The sequence below is a fragment of the Pteropus alecto genome, unplaced genomic scaffold (genome assembly GCF_000325575.1).
Source record: "Pteropus alecto unplaced genomic scaffold, ASM32557v1 scaffold359, whole genome shotgun sequence".
NCBI lineage: Eukaryota > Metazoa > Chordata > Mammalia > Chiroptera > Pteropodidae > Pteropus > Pteropus alecto.
Window position 1 is genome coordinate 1,391,136 of NW_006443119.1, and position 24,386 is coordinate 1,415,521.

The following is a 24,386-nucleotide window of genomic DNA, read 5'->3' on the forward strand; positions in this document are numbered from 1 at the left end:
TCAATGCCACCATCCAATATTTAGACCCCATTCAAATTACACCAACTGTCCCAAAAATGTCTTTTTGCTTTCTGGTCCACGACCACTCCAGGAACACGTTGCCTTTAGTGGTCGGTGCTCTTCGGTCTCCTTCTGTCTGGAACAGCAGAACCTCAGTCTGTCCCTGGCATTCATGCCCTTGACCATTTTAAAGAGTACAGGCCTTTCATTCTGAGGGTGACTTTTCCTTTTGACTATTCATAGAGGTCATGTCTTTTGGGCAGAAATTCCTTGGGAATGATGCTGTGCTCTTCTCTGTGTATCACAGCAGGGAACAATGTCATCCTGTTCCACCGCTGGTGATATTAACTCTAGTCACCTGGAAAAGTTGGTGTCTGTCAGGGCTCTCCATAAAATCCACTGTTTTCCCGTTTGTAATTAGAATGGTATTTCGTGGGGAAATATTCTGAAATGACACGAACACAGCCCTCCTATAAAAAACCTCATCCATTAGCCCTAGGTCACATGACTATCTAAATCAACTTACATTATAATGATGGCCCATTGAGACTTTCTATTTCTATTATTCCATCTACATTTATTAGTTGGTATTCTACTTCTCCCCCATTTATTTGTTCGTTCGTTTCATTCATTCATTCGTATTAGTATGACTCATTGATTCTCTTTAATTCAATAGGCTGTATCCATTGATATTGTTATTCATTTTAATGCTCAAATTGTCCCAGATTTGACTATTAGGAGCCCCTTCAAGATAGATACTGTGTCTTTTTGACATGTCCTCATCATTCCTTGCCCCCGCTTTGAACATTTCCTCAATTTCTGGCACAAAAATTTCTGGCATCTGTGCTTTTCCTGCCCCAGGAGCCTTGGTTCTTTTTCCTGCAGGATGGTGTTTGTTTAGATACCAAGATCTAGGCCTTCAGTGAGTTCGTTGCTACTGGGGAGTCATTGTTTCTAGGCCCTCTCCATGGAAAATAAATGCATGAGCTGGAAAATAAATGCATGTATATATGTATACATACATGTATGCATCTATAACTATTTTTATATCTTTATATAAATTTAAAAACTATGAGTTCGCATTGATCTTTAATTTCAATCTAACGTTTTAGTGTTCTCCCTAAACTTTTCCCTTTCTATGTTTGTAAGTTACTTCTGTGACAGTGAGAAACCTGGCTTCCATTTGCCTTGATATATTTACATTTTGCTCAGCTTTCTAATTTTCAGTGTTGCCGATCTCACAATCTTAGTTGCCACTTCCCTCTCTGCATAACCTTCATGACCACCTCCTCAACCGCTGAACATGCCAACACCTCCATGTGGCCCTCCCATCACTGTGTTTCTTCCTTGGACACAGGACACACTAAAGCCTCCATGGTCTTCCCCACCCCTACTGCTGCCACCCTTCAACTACCAGGAGCCCCAGTACACACAGGCCCCCACATTCCATTTCTTTGGCCTCCAGGCATTCTGACGCTCTGCATTCAGGGCCCTCTGCCCCACTTCCTGTGCAGGACACACTGACATCCCAGGAAAGGAAAGCTTCACGTCTCTTTTTTTGGTTTTCACTTTTGTTTCAAAGTCTCTGTGCCAAAACTTGAATGGGGTTTTCACTCCTGGTGTCTCAATTGCTGTTGTTGCTGATAAGATACCTTGGAGGCTATAATTAGCATGTGCAGGGCCTACCCCAAATGCTGCAGTCAGAAGGTCCAATGTATCAAGGGAATATATATTTAAGGACTACCATTAAGTGCGTGGTTTGAGTTGCGTATAAAGGTTTTAGGAAACCTGATGTTAAACATCTCTATAATAGTTTCTTAATTAATTTAAAAAAAAATCCTTATTCCCCATAGTAGTTGTATATTCCAGTTGGGTCAAAGTGAAGAGTAAATTACATATTCTATAACTACTTAATAAGCCCTTAGTTCTTACCTTTGATATGTTTTAATGGGAGCTAAATGCCATCTCTGCAAGGAATGTAATTTAACATTCTTCCTGTAAAAATACTGACCTCCTAGTAGATATGCTTAAATATGCTTAATGGTCAATGTGTCTTTATCTTATTGATTACATGCTGATTCTTTCTGTGCAATAGAACCCAGTTTTTGAAATAGAGGAGCAGCAGGAAGAGATAGTGAAACCAAACTCTGATTACAATGATTCTAAGATGATAATAAAGGTAAACTTATTTATTTTCATAAAACTGAATTATGAGCAGTAGTGTTCCCTTTCTGTAGGAAAAATATGAATTTGTTTAGAAAACTCAGCTTTCCTTTCCCTTAAGAATATAACAAAACCGATTTTAGCTAGTTTATAATTTGCTTTATCGGTATAGATGTATGTATATCCATTTTAGGGAGAGGAGTTTCCTGTTATACCTCCCCTATGAGCATCCCTGAGTTATTTTGATCTTTTGGGACTTCATGAGTACCAGGCACTATTCATCACAATGCCTAAGTCTAGGCATAATTTATTATAATTGTTGAGCATGGAATCTCCTATCTGAAAGGCTTCCTGGTGGAGGCTGTATGGTTCATCTTACCGATGCAGAAACAGGCAGAGAGAGGGGATATGACTTGCCTAAGACCATACAGAGTTAGAAGAAAAATTAGAAATGGAATTCCAGTCTCCTAATTTCCATTCAATTGCCCTTTCCATTATATCAACCTGCCAGAGGAAGAGGGAAAACAACCAGGCACCTAAGTGGTGAAATAGCTCCCTCCAGTGTCTCTTTTCATGGTATCCCAGAAGGACATCTCTTCACTTCTGGAAGCAAAGGCTTTCTTTCTGGTGATTGCTTTGCAATGAGAGTCCATAGAGACACTTTTCAGTGACTCTTCTGTACATACCTTAAAGCCATGATACAGAAGTCAGCACAGTTTAAATGAGCTGGTTTATATATGTATGGGTACCTGGAATTTGCCCAAGTAGACAGAAGAAAATTCAAAATCTGAAAACCTTTTTTGACATTTTATTATAACATATCTAACACATCTAAAAAGGTATAAAGAATTGTATAACGAGCAGTTAGATTCTCACCCTAGAGATTAAAAATTAAATCATTGCTAATTCAGCAACAATCCCAGTGTATTTCTCCCCGATCGTATTTCCCTTCCTTCATTTCCCCCAATGTAACCACTATCCCAAATTTTCTACTTATCATTCTTTTCCTTTTCTTTACAGTATCCACAAACATTAGTTCAGTTTCTCATGATTTTGGATTTTATTTAAATGATACCATAGTGTAAGTATTATTCTGTAACTTCTCTTTATCATTCACCATTATGTTATGGGCTTCATCCAATATTTGTAGCCCTCATTCATTCATTTTCACTGCTATGTAATTATTGTAAAAATATATTTATCCATTCCTTATTAATGTCCAATATTTGTAGCCCTCATCATTCATTTTCACTGCTATGTAATTATTATAAAAATATATTTATCCATTCCTTATTAATGAGACATTTGTATTGTTTCCAAGTTTTCCTAATACAAGAAATGCCACTACAAACATTATGGCACATGATCCATTGTTTACATACGCACGATTGTTTTTGTGATTGAATGAGCACACTCAGGAGTGGAGCTGCTGACTTAAAGGATATATATCTCTTTAGCTTAAGAGATCATGCTGAATTGCTTTACAGAGTGGCTGCACCGTTTTACATTCCTACCAGCAATATATTAAAATATTAAGAGCTCTATTGTTCTAAATCTTCTTCAAAATTTAGTCTTGTAAGGTTTAATTTTTGGTAATGTAGTGTGCATGAACGCGTATTTCATTATGGTTGTAATTTGTATTTCTCTTATTACTAGTAAGTCGAGCCTCTTCTCATATGTTTGTTGGTCATTTATGTTTTCTCATCAGTGAAATGCCTGTTCATGTCTTTTGCCCATTTTTCTATTAGATTGTATATCTTTTTCTTGTTAATTTAAAGGAGCTTTTTACATATTTTGTATACTAATCCTTTGTCAGCTGTAAATGTTGCATATATCTTCTAGTAGTTTGGACTTGTCTTTTTTTTTTTTTTACAGCAGTTTAGGTTCACCACAAAATTAAGAGGAAGGTACAGAGATTTCCCATGTAACCCCTGCCCCCCGCCCCACATGCACAGCCTCCCTCATTTTAACATTGTCTGCCAGTGGGCTTGTCTTTTCACATTTTTCTCAATGCCTTTTAAAAAGTGTAACTAAAAAACTAATTTTGAACTTATAGAATTACTATGTGATCTTCACCCAGATTTATGAATTGTTAACATTTTACCACATTGGTTTTATAATCTTATCTATTTATTATTTTTTATTGAACTAAATTATAGACATCATGATCTTTTACTCCCTCCCCAAAACTTCAGTATCTATTTCTTCAGGCTAAAGACATAAGGCTATTCACACTACAACAATGAGAATCGGAAAATTTTTATTGTGGCTAAATTCACATAACACAAAATTTACTATTTTAAAGTGCACATTTCAGTGGCATATAGGGCATTCATAATGCCACCTCTATCTAGTTTCAAAACATTTTCATCATCCCAAAATAAAACTCAGTACCCATTAAACAGTTACTCCACAATCCTCTCCTGGTATCTACTAATCTGCTTTCCGTTTCAATGGATTTTTTTTGTATATTTCATATAAATGAAATCATTCAGTATATAATGTGTTGTGACTGACTTTTTTCACTTAGTGTACCATTTTCAAGGTTCATTCATGTTGTAGCATGTATCCGTATCAGCACATCATCTCTTTTTATGACTGTAGTATGGATATACTACAATTTGTTTATTCATTCATCCATTACAGACATTTGAATTGTTTCCACCTCTTGGCTACTGAGAATAATGTTATTATGAACGTTCGTGTATAAATATTTGAATACACGTTTTTAATTCTTTTGGATATATACCTAAGAGTAGAATTTTGGGGTCATATGGTAATTCTATGTTTACATAAGGGCAAAACTGTTTTCCATATCAGCCGCTCCATTTTACATTCCCACCACGAATGTGTGAAGGTTCCAATTTCTCCATATACTTGCCAAAACTTGTTATTCCACCCCAGCTTTTTGAAATACATAACTTAGTGTGTATAAAGTGGTATCTCATTATGGATTTGATTTGCGTTTCCCTAATGACTAATGATGCTGAGAATTTTTTCACATGTTTATTGACCATTTGTACATATTCTTTGGAGAATAGGGGTGGAAGTCCAAGCTTCTCATGCACCTTGGCTAGTGGAGGTGGAGGTGAGCTGTTTGGCTGGAGTAGGGCAGTTATTGTCAAAAGCTTTCTGTCTTGTTAGGCTGCCTCTCTTCTCTTTCTTTGTCTTTTGGCTTTCTGGAGGCTTTTTTAAAAAATTGCACTCATTGGTGTTTCTAGGTTGCCAGTTTCTCTAACACCCAGTCCAGGTTATGTGAGGCAAAAAGAAAATCTAGGACGTTCACCACGTCATTTCTATGGTCCTGAGGTCCCTAGCCCATCTGCTTTTCTCCACTTTTCAGAATCTTATGTTTGTTTTATCTATAGTATTCAGGGTTTTGGCTTTATTCAACAGAAAAATTTTGGAGTACATCTATCTCATCTTGTTTCCAGTACCATTTTTGAATAGTCTGTTCTTTCTCTGACCTACATTGTAAGCTCTTGTCATATATCAAGTTTCTATAATGCATGAGAGTTTTAAAATATACCCAGGATTTGTTTTAATTAAATATGGTAAGGTGACAAACACAGAGACAACTGCCTTTGAAAGAAGTTTATTACAGTTCCCAAAAGGACTGGGCACATGATATCATGCAGGGCCATGTAGAGAAGTATCAGGGTCAGTCCTCAGGAGGCAGGAATGAGCGGAAGGCACGGCACAGGCTTCGCTGTAGTTTTTGCAGGAACGAATGGGTGAGGCAATGTATGCTTTTTAGGATCAGCTAGTTTGACTAATTTCAGCAGGTTCTGGTCTCTAGGGGTGGATCCTAGTTGTCCAATATCTGGCCCTGGGCTGTTGTAGGACAGAGGAAATAATTGCTTGCTAAGTGAGAGTTAGATAAGGGAGAAGGTTGAGTGAACGGGTTTTGGATTGGTTGGCCTGCATGTGAAAACCTTGGTCACAAGCAAGTCTTTACAATCTCTGGAAATTAGCTAGCTCTGGAAGAAGCAGTCTCTCCAAGATTAGCAAGGCCACAAGATGTCAAAGCATCATAAAATACAAAAATAAAAACCATGATTAATGCAATGAGGTCTTTATTCTGATCAATTTGTCTAGCTTGTGTTCATAACAGAATGTCTTCATTACCATAGCAACCCCCCCTTTTGTTGTTTTAAAATGGTATCTTTATTTTTTTACTTGTCCCTTTGTTCTTCATTATATATTTTAGAATAAGCTTATCAAGTTCCATGAAAAATTCAGATTGGAATTTAGATTAAAATTTTGTCGACTCTATAAATTAACTTAGAAAGAGCTGAATCTTTACTCTGTTGAGCCTTCCTGTTCACAAACATGTTACATCTTTACATTTATTGAAATTTTCTTTTTTTTTTTCCAGTGAGATTTTATAATTTTCTCACTAAAGGTTATGCTCACCTTTTGTTAGCTTTATTACCAGATAGGGTGTTAATTTTAGTTGCTAGTTTTTGTTAGGAATAGTATCTTTTTTAAATTATGTTTTAAATTGTTTGTTGCTGGAATATATAAATGCATTTGACTTTTGTCAATAACTTTTGTATTATAACAATGAACTTTGCAATTATAATAATTTTCTACAGATTCTTTTTAGTCTAATTTGTATATCTTTAATTTCTTTTTGTTCAATTGTGCTGGCTAAGACTTCTTTATTACAATATTAAATAAGAGTCATAATAGAGAAATGTTTTCCTTGGTTCTGATTTTCAAAAGCTTTTAACATTTTACTTTTGAGGATGATTTTTGGTGTACATATTGGAAGACAACTTTTATCAAGCTAAGGAAGTTCCCATTCTATTCCTTGTTTACTAGAAGATTTTTTAAAGCGGGAATGGAGATGATCATAAAATTTTAACCTTTCTTTTGTTAATGTGGTACAGGTTATTTTAAAAGGCTTTTTAATGAATTCAAAATCATTATTTAGGTTAAAATAACATAATATTTTAAATGAGAGCTTTATTAAATCAAGGTTGAAGTAAAAACAATAAAGTATGAGTCTGAAATTATTACAAGATCTTTTATTAACGTAATCATTTTAGTCAATAAAGGGATTTGTGGTCAGCTCAATATTAAAGAGCTCTAAATCAAGAGGTTTTTCTGGCTGTAAGCAGATCACAACTGCCAGTTTGCCAAGTCATTTGTAAAAATGTCTGGTTCTACATACAGGCCTTTTTAAAAAAATTGCAGTGATTGGAAAATGTAACACATTTCGGTTAGGAGAGAATTTCATCCCCGCCCCCAGGAGTGTCACTGCCTCCTAACTCTTCAAAGTCCAACAGTAAAAAGTCCTGGAAGAATAAGAGAGAGGAGGGAGTAGGGACCTCAGCACTCAGCGCGCCTTCCTTGATTGCCCATAATTGTAGATGTCGGCCTCTGATATTTCAGGCTAGCTTTGGGTCTACACTGTAAAATACACATCTTGCAGAAATGCAAAACAAACTTGTATTTCTTTATGGACAAATATTAATCATTTTAGTCAAAGTAGATTATTTTTTAAAATTCCAAATACGTTTTTGGATGAGTAATGATTTAATTAGAATACAAAATGATTATTGTTCTTTCTGGCTGTGAATAGTAATCCAGTGTTTTGTAGTTATAATATGATATGACACAATAGCTCATACACAATGCACTCTCAGATTCAATCTGATATACATAGGTAGGCAATAAGAGTTAGCACGAAATAGTCTACCTGGAAAAATCTTTAAAAGTTACTTCATCTGAAATATTCAAGAAGAGATCTAATGGCTATACGTGTTACTTCCACAGGAAATTAATGATTGGATAATTTATTAATTAATGAAAACAGTGTCTAGAAATATTTTTTGATTTATTTTCAATGATGAGTTCTCCCAATAGAAATATTACAAAACAAAAAGACATAGGCATTAAAACCAGAATATCTGGGCATAAGTTAAAGCTCTGCCTTTTTACTAATTGTGTGACCTGGGGCAAATACTTTAGCTCTGCAAGCCTTTATTTCCTCAGCTATAAAATGGTGACTATAATGGTTAACTCCTAGAGTTGTTACAAAGATTAAATAAATTGAGGCATGTTGAATGACGAGATAATAGAGGTTCGCAGTGTGGTGCTCTAATTCCCTTCTAGTAAAACAGCATTACCATTCTGTGGTACAGCATGATGATTATGAGCAGGGACTCTGAGGCTTCACTGCCAGAGTTGACTCCTGGCTGCACCATCTCAACAGTTGTGTGACCATGGGCAAGCTACTTAAATTCTCCACGCCTCACTTTTCTCATCTATAAAATGGGCGCAACAAGAGCTCTTTCCTAATAGGGCGGTAGTGAGGATTAAATGACTTTATTCATGTAAAATGCTTAGGATGGTGCCTGGGACATAGGAAATGCTATATACATGTTAGCTAATATTATAATGAGATACTCATAGCTTATTATATTGGCATATCTCATAATTAGTACATTTATAAATACAGCTGTGATCAGCAATATGTGGATGGGTGTAATTTTTGACTTGAATGCCAGAGGTGCAGTGTAGCAGGTGGAGAAACAGAGGAGGCCATACAGTCCCCACTCTCAGCTGTGAACACTTTGCCCAGACAGCCATCTTTGCAGATTCTAGCTCTGGGCATAGGGGAAAAGGAGCAAAGACATTACATTTCCCTATGGTGCCACTTACTATCACTAAGCCATAGCTTTAATGAACACCAATATTTTTAAGTTCCATTATAAATGATGTTTATAGTGAAAACCATATTATAACAGCATTAAAGGAATGTTCTAAAGATGAAAAACAAATCAACTACAAACATACCTGACACAAAAGCTGATTTCATTTTTCAGTTTCCCTCTAGTTTTTGTTTATGTGCATATACAGTATGTATTCACACAGTCGCTGTCACTGTGTACATACAATTCTATACTCTTTTTACTCATTTAACATTAATTGATATCCCTTTTCCCTGTTAGATAGTCTTTATAATTATTGTATTTATTGATGGCTACACAGTCAAGTTGATAGGCTATAATTATTCCTTTTTTGAAAATCAAAATGTTCACCTTTTGCATACTGTAGAACTCTATATTTGAATAATAGTAAAGGACATAAATTATAAAAGAAAAGGAAATCAAAGACCTAAAACTCCTATGGCAGGAGGAAAGAGAGGAGAGAGAGTATTTGATTGCCTAAGAGCTTTGAAATCCTATAATTTGATTTCGCACCAGACTTCTACCCCAAATGCTTTATTTAACATATCTATTTTTAAATTTAAGAGAATTAAAAAGCAGTTGCATGTGACAGGTCTGTGGAGGTTCATTATACCATTGTCTACATTTGTATATGTTTGAAACTTCCTATAATTAAAAACATTTTTTAAAAGAATGTGCTTTAAAAAGATTTTTTTCCCAACACCTTTGGAAATAGTTTGAAGTATCTATTGGTAAGCAGACCACCTCTAGCCCAAGTGGCACCTTGGTGAGAATTTTTAAGGTCTCTCTTCCTCAAAAGCCTTTGCTTCTGTCTTCTAGGAAATTGTTGTAGTGGTTTGTACATCTTCGATATCTACACTGGGAATGGTGCCTCTTTGAACATGGTGCTCTTGTGTCATGTACAGCTTCCCACCATCTGCAGAGGCCCTGCTTGGGTTTCACTACACTGCTGTTGAGAACATCTTCTTTAAGAAGATGAGGCAGGGAGTAGAAGGAAGAGATGGAAGCCAAAGCTGTTTCATTGTTGGTGGCCTTTACTAAGAAAGGGGTTGTCGGCAGTAAATGATGGTACAGCAGGCCATGTCCTTCCCACCCACTTCAGGCTGAGACCATTGGACCTGCTGACACAACACATCCTATAGGTGACATTTCAGAGTCACTAGATTTATGTGCTTTGTTGGAGTGTCCTGACAACGCAGTTGCTAAGGCCAGGTCTGTCCTTTCTCCTGGTAACTCTGTGACTCAGTTGAGTGCCCCAGTGTCTCATGTCCTACCTTCCATCATACCCTAGTCCCATCTATCTCAATGTTGCTGTCAGAACATCTACTTTTGACCTTCCTTCTGATTTTTGTTCTGTCCTGGTATTGGTAAGTCCTTTCCCTGTAGGAGGTGAATCCTATCTTCCTCTCATATTTTGAGGAATTCTTCAATTCCTGATTCCCTTGTCCATAGCCTACTGTTTCATGAGGTATCTTGCAACACAGTAGATGTCAGAAGGCTAGTCTCATGTTCAGGGGTCTTGGGACCCTGTGAAGAGATAGAGACCAAGCTACCAATGATGTAAAGTGGTAGATATTGTGTCTTGATTAAAGAGAAATAGAAGACAGCTGAATGAGATCCAACAGGTGGTCTGATTAGTGATAAGAGAAGTCAGTGCAGGATACTTACACATAACCATTCTCAGTGGTGAGCTCTTTAGAGCAAGAACAGTGTGATGAACCCTTCAGAAATTCTCACAGTGGCATGGGGCCTGGCACTCCACAGCATACCACATATGTTTGTTGAATGAATAAATGAAACTTTGGGTCAATAAAATAAAGTAAAGAATGTGTGTATTAGGACTAAAGAAATATAGACCAGATAACCAATTTGAGTGAATGAGAGTAATGAAAAAGACTTTTAACAGGAGGAAAATTATTTTAGAAACTGAAGGATGGAGGGGAGTCTAGTGTAGTGGTTCCAGCACATAGCTTCACTGATGATACTGTGTGACCTTAGACAGTTACTTAAACTTTCTATGCCTCGACACTTATCATCTCCCAAATGAAGCAATGATAGTGCATACCAGATGAGTGTAGGGTTGTCTAGGAGGCCTCAGTGAGTTGAGTTAATAGGGCCTGGCACTCAATAACTAGTGGTTAATAACATCATATGACACCACATCTTCGCATTCCTGGACATTGCAGACACTTGAGAAAGATAAAACCTGAATATTAAATATGAATAGACAATCGAGGAAAGCCAGGCACATAAGGAAAAACAGCAACACAAAATTAACAGTAATGATTATTATCATAATCATTATTACTAATATTTATTAAGTGCTTATATGCTAAGAGATGTTTAATCATTTAGCATGGATTAAACCTCTTAATCTTTACAATTTTATTTCACAGAGAGGAAACAAAGGCATAGCGAGCTATCCTTTTTTACTTTATTAAAAAAATAACAGAATGAAAGAAATTTTCGGAAAAAGAAAATATGATTGTCTCTACTCCTATTCTTCATACAGAACATTTTCATTTTCCTAAATTATTTTCTAGTCATTATTCATACCCAACTTGTTTTTTAAAATAACTTTATTTTTCATATAAAAATGACGCATGCTCATAAAAAAGTTCCAAGCAATAAAAGTACAAATAAGAGAGCAAAATAGATGATACTTAAGAACAGAATGCTGCTCACGTCACTGGTGTGTCTAGTGTTCAAGTATGAATCATTGAAGTAAAATATTACTTCATGGAACTTGGAGGATTTTGCTACTATTGAATAAAGGCACACTTAAAATTTGTGTTATGAAGTACTAAACTACATGATGTACCAAGAACTTTATCAGTCCTCAGATTATAAGAGGTCTGATAAGGTCCTTTGTACAAGACATTAGAAACTGTATCATGAGGCCTCTTCTTGAAAATTTAATAAATATTATCTTCTTGATAAATAAATTATTGATATTTTCTTTCTGTTCATTAGAGACCCAAGGCTTCCCGCACTAAACCAAAAGTCCAAGATATCTACTGTCTGGATCATAAGCATTCTGAGAAAATAAGGTAATACTTTTCTTAGCATATGAGGAGATATTGTTGACTTATGTAACTCCTGGAAAAAAAACTGTTATTCAGACTTTCGTGAAGAGTTTGAGTCTGAAAAAGAATCTGTTGAGAAAGAGAATTTGTAATATCTCATAATTTCAAAGCTGAAGAAGTTCTAGTTCACCACTTATGTTTAGAGGTAAGGAAACGAACCAGAGAGATTGAGGGGGCTGCCAAAAGTCACAATGAACTGAGACCAGAACCCAAGGTTCTTGATGTGTAGTCATTTCAAGATATATATTCCTATTCGTGTCTTGGAAAATGGGTAAAGAAGGGAAAAAAAGAGCAGGTAGTGGAAATAAATGCTCAAGACCAGCCATTTTATTAGTCAGAAAGTAAAGCTTTCTGGAAAGTTCCCTAATTTCTGAATAAACTTCAGCCAATTTCCAGGATTAGACTAATGAAAACATAAGACTTTAAAAGATTTCAGAAAGTATTCTCTTGCCCTTTTAAATGCAAAATAAGCAGATTTCAAAAGCACTTCCCTTCTCCAACCTGAAAGGTAGCAGTTACACCTGTAAAGAGGGAAGAGAGAGGGCTTGCATACTGGTGCCCTCATCCACTCTTACAGATCTCCAGTGAGACCAAGGGAGCTGTGAGGCCCTGAGTCAGGGCCTTATGCCAGCATTACACAAGTGGATGATAAAGAAATGCTTGGTGGGATTTTCTCAAGCTCACATCCCCGTGAACCCTGTTATTATCATTTGTCAAAATTAGCATAGGTTTTCAGTGATAGAGGGCTGCTCCCTAAAGCCCCACTGGGGTTGCTCCCTTGAGCACCAAGGCCCACACACTTTCAGGGGTTGCTCAGCTCGTAGATGTATGCAACCCTAAGAGTCGCTAATGTTTTCGCAGGTGTGCCTCAAGAGCACCAAACACCAGATTCAAAGAATGGAGTAACACCACAAAGAAAGACTACTGCGTAATAAACAAGAATGTTGGGAGCAGGAAGCTAGAAAGGCTTCCGGTGGGCTTGAAGCTTGCTGTGTTTGGCATCTTCATCATTGTGGTATTTGTCTACATAACTGTGGAAAAGAAGCCACTCTTTGGTTAAGTGCTTTAGGAGCATAGCAATGATTGCCTCCAAGCTCTCCTGCTTCAAGAAGGAACAGGACTGCTCTTAAGGGGAAGGGCCAGCCATGTAGCCAAGTAGTCTTCCTTTGCACTGTATCCGAGCTCAGCCAGGTAGAAGGAATGAGGGGAAGAAGCAGGCACTTGTGTCAAAGAGTTGGATTATAGGGAAGTCTCCCAGTCATGTCAGCCATCATTAAAGGGGCTTCCACATTGGAGCACACTTCTAAAAAAGAAACTGTGCCTGAGTTTTTCTTTTTAACTATGGTGACAAGTCATCGATCTCATTTCATTCACTCTTTAAATTGTAGTCAACTATAGAAAGGCCACAAAAGGCAATTAACAAAAAAAGAGTGTGTCTAGTTTGGCAAACACAAGGAAATATCTAACATCACCAGTAATGAAAAGAAAATAATTTAGCATTTTTACCATTGAAACTTAGCAAGTTTTGAAAAAATAAGGTCTAATGAGGGAACATAATGACCATGGCCTCTGGAACCAGACAGAGCTTGGTCAGCACCTGGCTCCTCTGTGTATTGGTTCTGTGGCCTTGAGTGAGTTACTTGTCTTCTCTGAGCTTCAGTTTCAATTTCGAAAGTAGGGTTAGAATAGACCTGTTAGGGTAAAGAAGAATTCGAAGAAATAATGCATATAAAGTACTTAGTGTGGTTCATATCTGACTAATAGTAAGCTCCTAATAAATGCTCAATAAATGTTTAAGAAATATTACAGTTTAGCACAATACTTCTACTTCTAGGAGGAGCTAATTTTAGATACAGAGAAGTCTTAAGTACCAAGAAGTTGACTGCAGCAATTTTTATGGTAGCCAAAATGTAGAACCAACCCGAATATCTAACAATAAGTTTTAATAAGTTGAAGTATAGCCTCTTGATAGATAATTTTATAATAATTAAAAATATTAAGAGTTTATTGTAAGAGAAAATTCTTATTCAAAAAAATTTTATAACAGCTTTATTGAGATATAATTTACATGCCATATTATTCACCTATTTAAAGTGTACAAGTCAATGATTTTTAGTATATTCATAGAGTTGTACCACCACCAACACAATCAATTTTAGAATATTTTCATCATCCTTAAAATACTTTTTAAAATAATAAAAAATGACACAGATTTGTTAGTATTGTGTAATCACAACTGTACAAAAAGCACTGGAAGAAAATATGTTACCAGTACTTCAGTGATGGGACTCTGATTTTCTTTTTTTTTTAATTCTACTTTTCTATATTTTTTAAGATTTCTATAAGCACGGTGTGTTAATTTGCTAATGAGAGAAAATAAATTTTAATTTTTAGAACTTATATACTGTATTACAGTTTGCAAGGAAAACAAAACTCCAGTAAGGCCAAATTAGGGATTACTTTTATCTCACAAAAATAAATTTGGAGCTTAAGATATATATTATTTTTAAAAATAACCAAATGTAATATGATTCTGATTCAAATAAACCAATTGTGAAAAAAATATGATTAAGAAAATTTGAGACCAATAAGATAATCAGTGATATTAAGAGATACTTGAACTTATTGAGCAGCAGCAGCTATTCTGTGACCATGAGATAAAAAGACTAAGAGAAAGGCTGAGATAATCAGAGACACTGGCCTGCTATCTTTGAACTGCTGAAATTAGTTCTGCAGCTCAGGCCATTGCATTAACATCCAAGACAGGACTTACAGGACTAACCACATCACACTGCCAGCTCTGTGTTACGTATTTCGTCCAGAACACTAAAGAAGGCTAGGAAAGTAAGCATTTCAGCTTTAGCAGCCTCTATATTAGATAGACAAGAGAGAAGAGAATCAGGTATAAGAATAGGAGAAAGCAACCTACAGTGATGGTCACATGTTCTTTAAAAAAGACATTTCTGCAGCTATAATTGAAAAGTAAAAATAGGGAATTCTGGTCAAGGTGGCGTAGTAGGTATACACTGCTCACCTCCTCATGACCACATCAAAATTATAACTAAATGGCAGAACAACCATCATCAAGAGTTGTCTGAGGTCTGGCTGAATAGGAGTCCTATAACTGGGGACATACATAAGAGGCCACCTTGAGACGAGTAGGAGAAGCAGAGATGCAAAATGGGCTGGTCCCACAACCATGTGTGGTGGTTGAAAATCAGGAGAGATATCTTGGCTGTAGTGGTCCCCCCAAAGGAATGAGAGGTCCCAATCCCACAGTAGGCTCACCAGCCCAGAGTTCCAGTACCAGAAAGAGAAATCCCCACAACCCATGGCTATGACAACCAGTGGAGATTGTGGCTGAATGACATGGAGAGCTGCAGGAGTTGCAGACATTTCTCTTAAAGGGCTTGTACACAGACTTACTCAGTGATGGACTCACTCATTCTGAGCTCCAGCACTGGGACAACTGCTCAAAAAGTGCCAGGGATATACAGGGAGAAACTTAATTGTCTAGTTTCAGGGCAAGAGCTGAAGGGGCAGCTTTCCCAGACAGAAATGCTAGCAGAATCCATTGTTCCTTTGTTGAGCCTTCACTCCTCCCAGAACACAGGCAGCTGCCATATCTAAGTCTCCATCAACCTGGCTAACACAGGTTGCCCTGCCCAAGTGATTCCCTGAGACCCCACCCTTCCCAACTTGCAAACCCACCCAAGCCTCTTCCAGTGGCTTTTCCATACCAAAAAAAACCTGTCTTGGCTCATGTTGCAGACTTTTCTAAAGTCTCTTAAAGGTTCACAGAACCCAAACAAGCAACAATTGGCCTTGGCATGCCCTGTACCTTTTGCTCAGCAACACCAAGCCTGGCACTAGCAGCAGCCAACCTCAGTTCACAGCTTGGCCTCTCAAGGTTCCTCTAAGCCCAGCACAGGTGGTAGCCATCTTCAGATTGCTTGGTGACTCTTGCCAAGTGGCCCTAGACAGTGCAGCTCCTCCATTGACAACCAGTCAGCCCAATGGTCAATCCCTCCCAATGACAAGCAAACAGCAACCAAGGCTCAACTACAAAAAGAGGGCACACACGACCCATACAAGGGACAATCGGGAGCATCCAGCTCAGGTGACCAGGGAAGACTGTGCCACTGGGACTCACAGCACGCTTAGTAAATAAAGCCACTCTACTGAGACTGGAAGACATAGCAGCCCTACCTAAAACATAGAAATAAACACAAGTAGGCAGTCAAAATGGGGAGACAAAGAAACATGTCCCAAATGAAAGAACAGAACAAAGCTCCAGGAAAAAAAAAAAAAACTAAACAAAATGGAGACAAATAATCTACCAGATACAGAGTTCAGAACACTGGTTATTAGAATGCTCAATGAACTTAGAAGTAGATGAACTTGGTGAGAACTTAAAGAGATAGAAAACATCAAAATGGAGATAGAAACCATAAAAAGAATCAGTCAGAAATGAAGAATAAAATAATTGAAATGAAGCCTACATTAGAGGGAATCAACAGTAGATTAGATGAAGCAGAGGATCCAATCAGTGATTTAGAAGATAAGGTAGCAGAAAACACCCAATCAGAACAGCAATGAGAAGAAAGAGTCTTAAAAAATGAGGATAGTTTAATGGACCTCTGACAACATCAAGTGTACTAACATTCACATCATAAAGGTACCAGAAGAAGAGAGAGAACAAGGAATTGAAAACCTATTTGAAGAAATACTGATGGAAAATTTCCCTAACCTGGCAAAGGAGATAGACCTACAAGCTTAAGAAGTGAAGAGAGTTCCAAACAAGATGAACCCAAACAGGCCCACATCAAGACAAATCATAATTAAAGTGCCAGACTTTAAAGACAAAGAGAGTATCTTAAAAGCATCAAAAGAAAAGCAACTAGTTGCCTACCAGAGAGCTTCCATGAGACTGTCAGCCGATTTCTCAAATGAAACATTGCAGGCCAGGAGAGATTGGCATGAAATACTCAAAGTGATGAAAAGTAAGGACCTACAACCAAGATTATTTTACCCAGCAAAGCTATCATTTATAATTGAAAGCCAGATAAAGAGCTTTCCAGACAAGAAAAAGCTAAAGGAGTTTATCAACACCCAACCAGTATTCCAAGAAATTCAGAGGGACTTGTTTAAGAAGAAAAAGAAACGGGGGGTGGGGGGAGATTAAAAATATGAATAATAAAATGGCAATAACTACATATCTATAAATAATTACTTTAAATGTAGAAGGATTAAATGCTCCAATCAAAAGATAGGGTAGCTGAATGGATAAGAAAATGAGACCCTTATATATGCTACCAGAGACTCACTTCTTATTGAGAGACACACGCAGACTGAAAGTAAAAGAATGGAACAAGATATTTCATGAAAATGGAAATGAAAAAAAAAATACTTGAGATAACAATACTTATACCAGACAAAATAGACTTTAAAACAAAGGCTATAACAAGAGACAAAGAAGGACGCAATAATTCCACTTCTGGGTATTTATCCAAAGAAACCCAAAATACTACTTTGAATGGACATGTGAATCCATATGTTCATTGCAGTGTTATTTACAATAGCGAAGATATGGAGGCATTCTGGGTGTCCATCAGAGGATGAGTGGATAAAGAAGAGGTGGTACATAGACAATGGAATATTACTCAGCCATTAAAAAATTCTTTTAAAGAATGAATTCTTGCCATCTGCAACAACATGGATGGACCTAGAGGGTATTATGCTGAGTGGAGTAAGGCAGAGAAAGACAAACGCCATATGATTTCACTTACACGTGGACTCTTAAGAACAAAACAGAAACAAACTCATAGATACAGAGAACATTTTGAGGGTTGCCAGATGGAAGCGGGGTTGGAGGAGTGGGTGAAAAAGGGGTAGGGATTAAGAAGTACAAAATAGTCATAGGGATGCGAAGTACAGCATAAGGAATGTAGTTAATAATATTGTAATAACTGTGTGGTGTCAGATGGGTACTAGACTTAGGATGATCACTTCATGAGTTATATAAATGTCTAATTGCTATGTTGCATACCGAAACTAATATAATATTCTATGCTAACTATAATTTAAAAATAAAAAATATTTTAAAAAGAATAAAACAGAAAAAATAAAATATAAGTATAATTTAAAAAATTTTTAAAGGACACATTTGTTATTAATAAGATCAAGCATTATACTAAATAAATTTCTCCTAGAAGATTTCTTTGGTACTTTGAACCTTTGCCAGTTCTTTCTATAAATCAGGATCTTGTAATCAATTTAAAGAGACTACACAAGACATCTAATTAGTGCTTTACCACTCAGTGTGTGGGTCCCCAATCTGCAATATTAGTGTCTTAGGCCCCACCCTAACTGGAATCTGCATTTTAATAGGATCCCAGGATTCCTGGACATATTAAAGTTTGAGAAGCACTGCTGTGATCCATGCCCCTCAGATGCTTATGTAGGAGGAGTCCTAGCTCAAGCCTAAGCCATACTGACTCTAAAAGTCAGACCAGGAGACCAGGGGTAGGTCCATCAGGAGTCTATTACATTGGAGACTCGTTCCCCCTTTGCAAAAAACTTGTCTTAAAGGAAGAGACTCAGGCATACGAGTTTGATCCCAGGAACTGTTTCACTATTCATATAATAATTTATTTACACCTCGGGTGGCTGAGACAACTGTATTGGTGAGCAGACATGGGCATCTTCACGAGACTCCCAGGAGGAGAAGGAGGAGCTGCAAATTGCCTGGTGCAAGTAGGGTGGGAGGCGGGGGAAGGGGGTTAGTTAAAACCCCTATGCTTAGAGAACTCTAAAATGCACTGGCCCTGTTTTGTGAATATTTGTGATATGACCCAAGTATTTCATGAACTCTTTAAGGATCACCTTCCCTTGGTAATCTGGGGAAGTGTGTATGGGCAGTGGGGCTGACTGTCATCTCAGGACCACTGTCCTTGCTGCCACCAAGCTGACCTCAGCAGAGGGCTGATACAAAGAAGGCTCCTTTTCCCATTGCTGCCCTGTCCCTAATTCTCCACAATACGATAACACAGGCAGCGTGTATAACAGGCTTTTCTGAAATTTTAGACATAATAAGCTAAAATGTGGGGAGGGGAGAACTGGGCCAACCTCAGTGCCTTTCCCAACAACAGCATCATCTACCCACCTCCACCCCATCTTACGCTACATGGAACCAGCAGAAGCCATGACATTGAGATTATTTTGACCTTGGGCCAAATCAAATTCTCAGGCAGGGCTCTCTCCTCCAGTAGTCTCAGCAATAGAAAAGGAATGCTATAGAGATTTATTCCCTTGTCGAGAGCAAACTCCTGGCCATCAGGATGTTTTATTTTTCCAGTACTAACTACTCATCTGCCTGCCTTAAGAATCTTGGAGCTCCTTGGGTTGGGGACTGTACCATAATCATCTCTGGATCTCTTCTCAAAGTGAAGTCTTCACTTCGTCCAGAATGAGCCTACATCCTTTTCAAGCCATTTCAAACCCAAACAGACATATGAAATTACAAAACCAATACCCCAGATTTTGCCTCCTATTTATTCTTGTGAGAAGTTCCTAAAATGAGCAAACTGCTGTTGAAAGGCGTTCCCAATCAACCTCATTATGCAGTGTTTATCCTTTTAACAGGCTGTCATTCCCAGGGCTCCTGTAATACTCAGTATTCGTTTCTGTAAATGTCACTATTTACCTCGGGGTAAGACCTGCTGCCCAGAAAGGGGATTCTTCCTCTCTGATTGCCAACCAGTTAAGTGGAGTGCTGGCTGGTGGAACAGAATTCAGCTAATTGCATGTCACACAGGGGCGGTGGATTTCACGGGCTTGTGTTCCACATATGGGGCAATGAGCCCTATTCCATCACATGTGTGCCGTTTAAATCTCTACCCAGCCAACACTCAGGCTGGCAGATGGAAGAAATTTTTAAAGGCTCTATTTCTGGTTTTCGACATTCAGAGAAACACTGTGCTACCACCTCTTAAAAATAATTGGTTAAGTACCAAGTTATTTTCATTGCCACAGTCATAAATAAAGAAGTGCTAGACCACATTATTCATATCTGTAGTAGTTGACGATGATTCTCACATGCAAGGAAAAGGAGTATTGATGTTTGGGAGGTTGTCTTTTCTTGCTTCTTTCCTTTCCTTCTCTCCTCAAACCCCATCCCCATCCCTAGTCAAAAAAAAAAAAAAAAAGTCTTGATTAGAGTAACACGAAGGGGTTGATCTTTGAAGTAAAATAAAACTTTACTATTTCCTGAAGCAAGAAATTATCTCAAGACTAAAATAAGAAAGTGCCTAACTAACTTAGCATTTGATTCTAGGGAAGATTTCCCATAGAAACTTGGAAAGCAGAAAATGAAAGGGAAGCCAATTAGTGTGTCAAGCAATGCTAGCTTTTAACAAGCTTGCTCAAGAAGAAATGAACCTGTTAAGAAAGTCCTCCAAGGCAAATGTGACTGTCATCCTGGGCTCCCTTGATACCTTGGTGCGCAGCCTGGTCACGCTTCCATCCAGTTCACTGTGGCAAAGCAGGTGAGTGAAGAGCAGGGAAAAAATGTGTGGAGGTGTTACAGCTAGGCGCTAGTCAGCACTGTTACAACGAGCTCCCCAAGCTCCCCGCATTACGGGACCACAGCCACTGAAAAATGAAGGCTCCTGCGAATGCTCTGTGTGTGGGTGTAACCTAACACAGCACTGCCTAATGAATCAGTCTCTGGTGAGCCAGAAGGAGGCTGCTGTAGGTGCGAGGCAGATGTGAATGAGGACATCTCTCCTCACTTCCTGGCAATGAAAGACTGGTGTGACAACTACAGTTCCTAGAGAGCCGTCTTAAAATCTTCTTTGGAGTTCAAGGATTAGCTCACAATTTGTGGAGGGAACAGGATGAGTTTCTTTCTTCCTTCCTTCCTTCTTTCCATCCTTCCTCTCTCTCTCTCTCTCTCTCTCTCTCTCTCTCTCTCTCTCTCTCCCCCCGCCCCCTTCGGAGAGTCCGCTACTGTTCTGACTGGAGGGCAGCTCCTTTCTCTTTCACAGGAACGGTGTCAGGCGACCCCTGAAATGGGCAAATAGGAGAAGGGCAAGTTCGCAACCTGAAAAAATAAGGGTGTCCCTGCTGCTGGGAAGAGCACATTTTTTCTACTTACGCAGCTGGAGAGTTGAAACCCGGTCTCAGTGGGGCAACAAGGGGGAAAGCGCCCTCAGCAAGGCATCGGGGGATCCAGGCTCCAATTCCAAGTCTGCCCTCGGCTACTTATGGGAATGGAGGGCTTTTCTGGGGTCTCAGTTTCCTCATCTGTACAATGTGCACCAGAATTCTGAGTCAGAATCTAATTAATGAGCTCAGTGAAATAAGTCAGTCACAGAAGAAAGAACACTGTGCGACTCCACTTGTATGAGGGACCCAAAGGAGTCAAGTTCATAGAAATAGAAGGTAGCATGGTGGCTGCCTGTGTCTGGAGAGAAGAGGAAATGGAGAGTTTTTGTTTAATGGGTGTGGGGTTTCAGTTATAGAGGATGAAAAAAGTTCTAGAGATGGATGGTGGCAATGGTTGCACAGCAGTGTGGCTGAGCTTAGTGTCACAGTTAAAAATGGTTAAAATGATGAATTATATGTTATGTGTATTTTACCACAATTAAAAAAAAGAAAAAAAAGGAAGAAAGCGATTACCCATAGCATTGCCTCACAATATCAGGAGTCTCAAACTCAAACATCCATGGGGCCAGGCAAAGTCATATGAATGAATGTGAGCCCAATGATTTGCAAAACGCCCATTACACCGGAGCGGGCAGCAGCTCCCCGGCCCAGCCAAGACTTGCCATGTGGCAATGTGGGTAAGTTTTTCAAGAAAAGTGAAAAATTCTAGAGATTTAGGTGAAAGTTCTGAATCCTTCAAATTGGCAACTAATTCAAAATTTAAAAAAACAACTGTGGGCCAAAGTACACCTACAACTTAGATTCCACTTGCAAGATTCTAGTTTCCTCCTCTGTGTAGATAGCCCATCTGTATCGACTGATTCCCTTTTCTTCTTCCTTTGTCAGAAGACCACCCCACATGTCTCCCTCAACAACAGGTTGTGGCCAAGACAAGCTGTACCTGGACAAGTCTCTCTACTTTCCACACTGTGTGCCCATGGGAACCCAACTGGAACGTGCCAGAACAGGCGAGGTATACGCCACTGTAACAGATGTGCTGGCATCAACATCGTGGTGGTTCTAAGAGAGCCCAGTAGAGATGTGGGGGTTTTATGCCCATTTCCTAGCCCCCAAATTCACTATTTCTTATGATTTTTTTTGGTTTTCTCAATGGAGATCTAGTGAATTTGTCCTTAACTATCCCATCACACTCTATGCCATCCATCTCTTGATTTCTGTTTTAAAACCAATCAACTTCACTATGTCTGATATCCATTCTCATTACCATATTCAGAAGTCAGGCGATATCTTGCACCTTTCTTGATTTTTGACAAGTGTGGAAAAAACATCCCAGTACATGAGATCTCAGGGTATAGGGATTTTAGCTTATGGGAGTAGTAACAGCCATGCAGATTCTAGAGGTCACCTATACTGTATTTCCAACATAAGCCCAATATTGCAACTTGACAAAAGAATAGGCAGCTTTCTGCATTTGCTAGCAGTTTCGTTTAAAGGTAGGCCAGTACTTGTAAAAGTAGGCCATTTGGGGAGATATAGGGAACACATCACTAATCACCTGCCAGGCTGCTGCTTGCTTATATCAAATCTGGTAGCAAAAAGGAGAAATTTGGGCATTTCCTTAGGCTAGACTTTCTACAATTAATTCTCAGTGACAGCACAGATGTCTCCTGCTTGTGAGAAGCCATCAAAAGCTTCTTTTTGATGTGATGTGCTCTCCCAAAGTGGGGAAGCAAAAGTATTACTTAAAGGAACAGATCTGCACTCTCAGCAAATCCTGGTGATGATGGGAAGGTTGTGGCCCTGTAGTCAAGGAGTCCTTCTGTCTACTCTTGTGGTCCAGCGTGGCCTGATGCCCAGTGGTACCACATTCAGCTGGGAAATTTTTCCAGATAACTACAGTTTGCCTCTTTGAGAGCAGTGGCAATTTCCCTCCTAACTGCGAATTATTCTGCTTACATTTATGCAGAGCCTGCTATGTGCCGGATCCTGTGCTAGAAGCTGGGATATAATAAAGTTCACCATCTAATGTGGGAAGCAGAGACCTAAATGTAGGGTTATAACTTTTTCAAAGCATGTGAGTGGATGCTATTTTAGCACTCTGCCTAGATCCCCTTCCCAGCCTAGTGTGCCCATCCCTGCTGTGTGGGTTGGCTGCTCAAGGCTTTATGCATGCCCCTCTCCTCCTGAGAGTTGCCCTCATGTAATGGGGGCTGCTTCTCCTGGTCAGTTATACCCACCTTGGGCAGCCACAGCCAAAGACTGATATCGAAAAACAAAATGTGGGGAGAAGACAACTCTGCAATGAAGACCCACTTTCCTCCACATCTACCATAAAGCAGACCAAGGCTAGACTTTCGCTTGGACCCCGGTTCCATGTGGCTCTTTCCCCTCATCTTGCTCCAGACCCTTATGGGTCTTTCTGAAGAACACTTCTGTAATAAGCCACATGCCCCAAGTGCCTAGCTCAGACTCTGCTTCTAGGAAACCCAACCCGTGACAGTGTTATGGGGATGATATTTGATAGAAAATTTCCCGAAGTGTTATACCCTTCTTTGCCTTTTTAAGCAAAGAATCTTAAATATAATTTGCAGGAGAAAATATTTGCAAATCATATACCTGATAAGGGGTTAATATCCAAAATGTATAAAGAACCTGTATAACTCAATAACAACAACAACAAAAACGATCTGAATGAAAAATAGGCAGAAGGTCTGGATAGACATTTTTTTTTTCAAAGAAGACATACAGATGGACAACAGGTACATGAAAAGATGCTCAACATCGTCAGGGAAATGCAAATCAGAACCACAATGAGATATCACCTCACACTTGTTAGAATAGCTATTATCAAAAAGAAAAGAAATAATGTGTTGGCGAGGATGTGGAGAAAAGAAAACTCTTTGATGGGATTGTAAATTGGTGCAGCCATTTATGGAAAACAGTACAGAGGTTTCTCAAAAAATTAAAAATAACACTACCATATGATCCAGGAATTCCACTTCGGGTATTTGTCCAAAGGAAATAAAAATATTAATTCAAAAAGATATATGCACTCCCATGTTCATCGTGGTATTATTTACAATAGCCAAGGTATGAAAGTGACCTAAGTGTCCATTGACTTTATCCAGCTGAATGGATAAAGAAAATGTGGTGTATATATACAATGGAATACTATTCAGCCATTAAAAATAATGAAATCTTGCCATTTGGGACAATATGGACAGATCTTGAGGGTATTATGCTAAATGATATAGGTCAGATAGGGAAA

General features: G+C 38.4%; 1 protein-coding gene across 1 annotated transcript in view; it reads left to right on the top strand.

The window, feature by feature from the left end:
• The window catches only part of LEMD1 (LEM domain containing 1), a 23,205-nt gene extending 9,763 nt beyond the window's left edge, over positions 1-13,442 (top strand). Inside the window, exons 5-6 of the mRNA XM_006922855.3 lie at positions 11,838-11,914; positions 12,812-13,442. Of these exons, the coding sequence (XP_006922917.1) occupies positions 11,838-11,914; positions 12,812-13,010 (276 nt within the window). The 3' untranslated portion in view covers positions 13,011-13,442. The remainder of the gene's footprint in view (positions 1-11,837; positions 11,915-12,811) is intronic.
• The last annotated feature ends 10,944 nt before the right edge of the window (positions 13,443-24,386 follow it).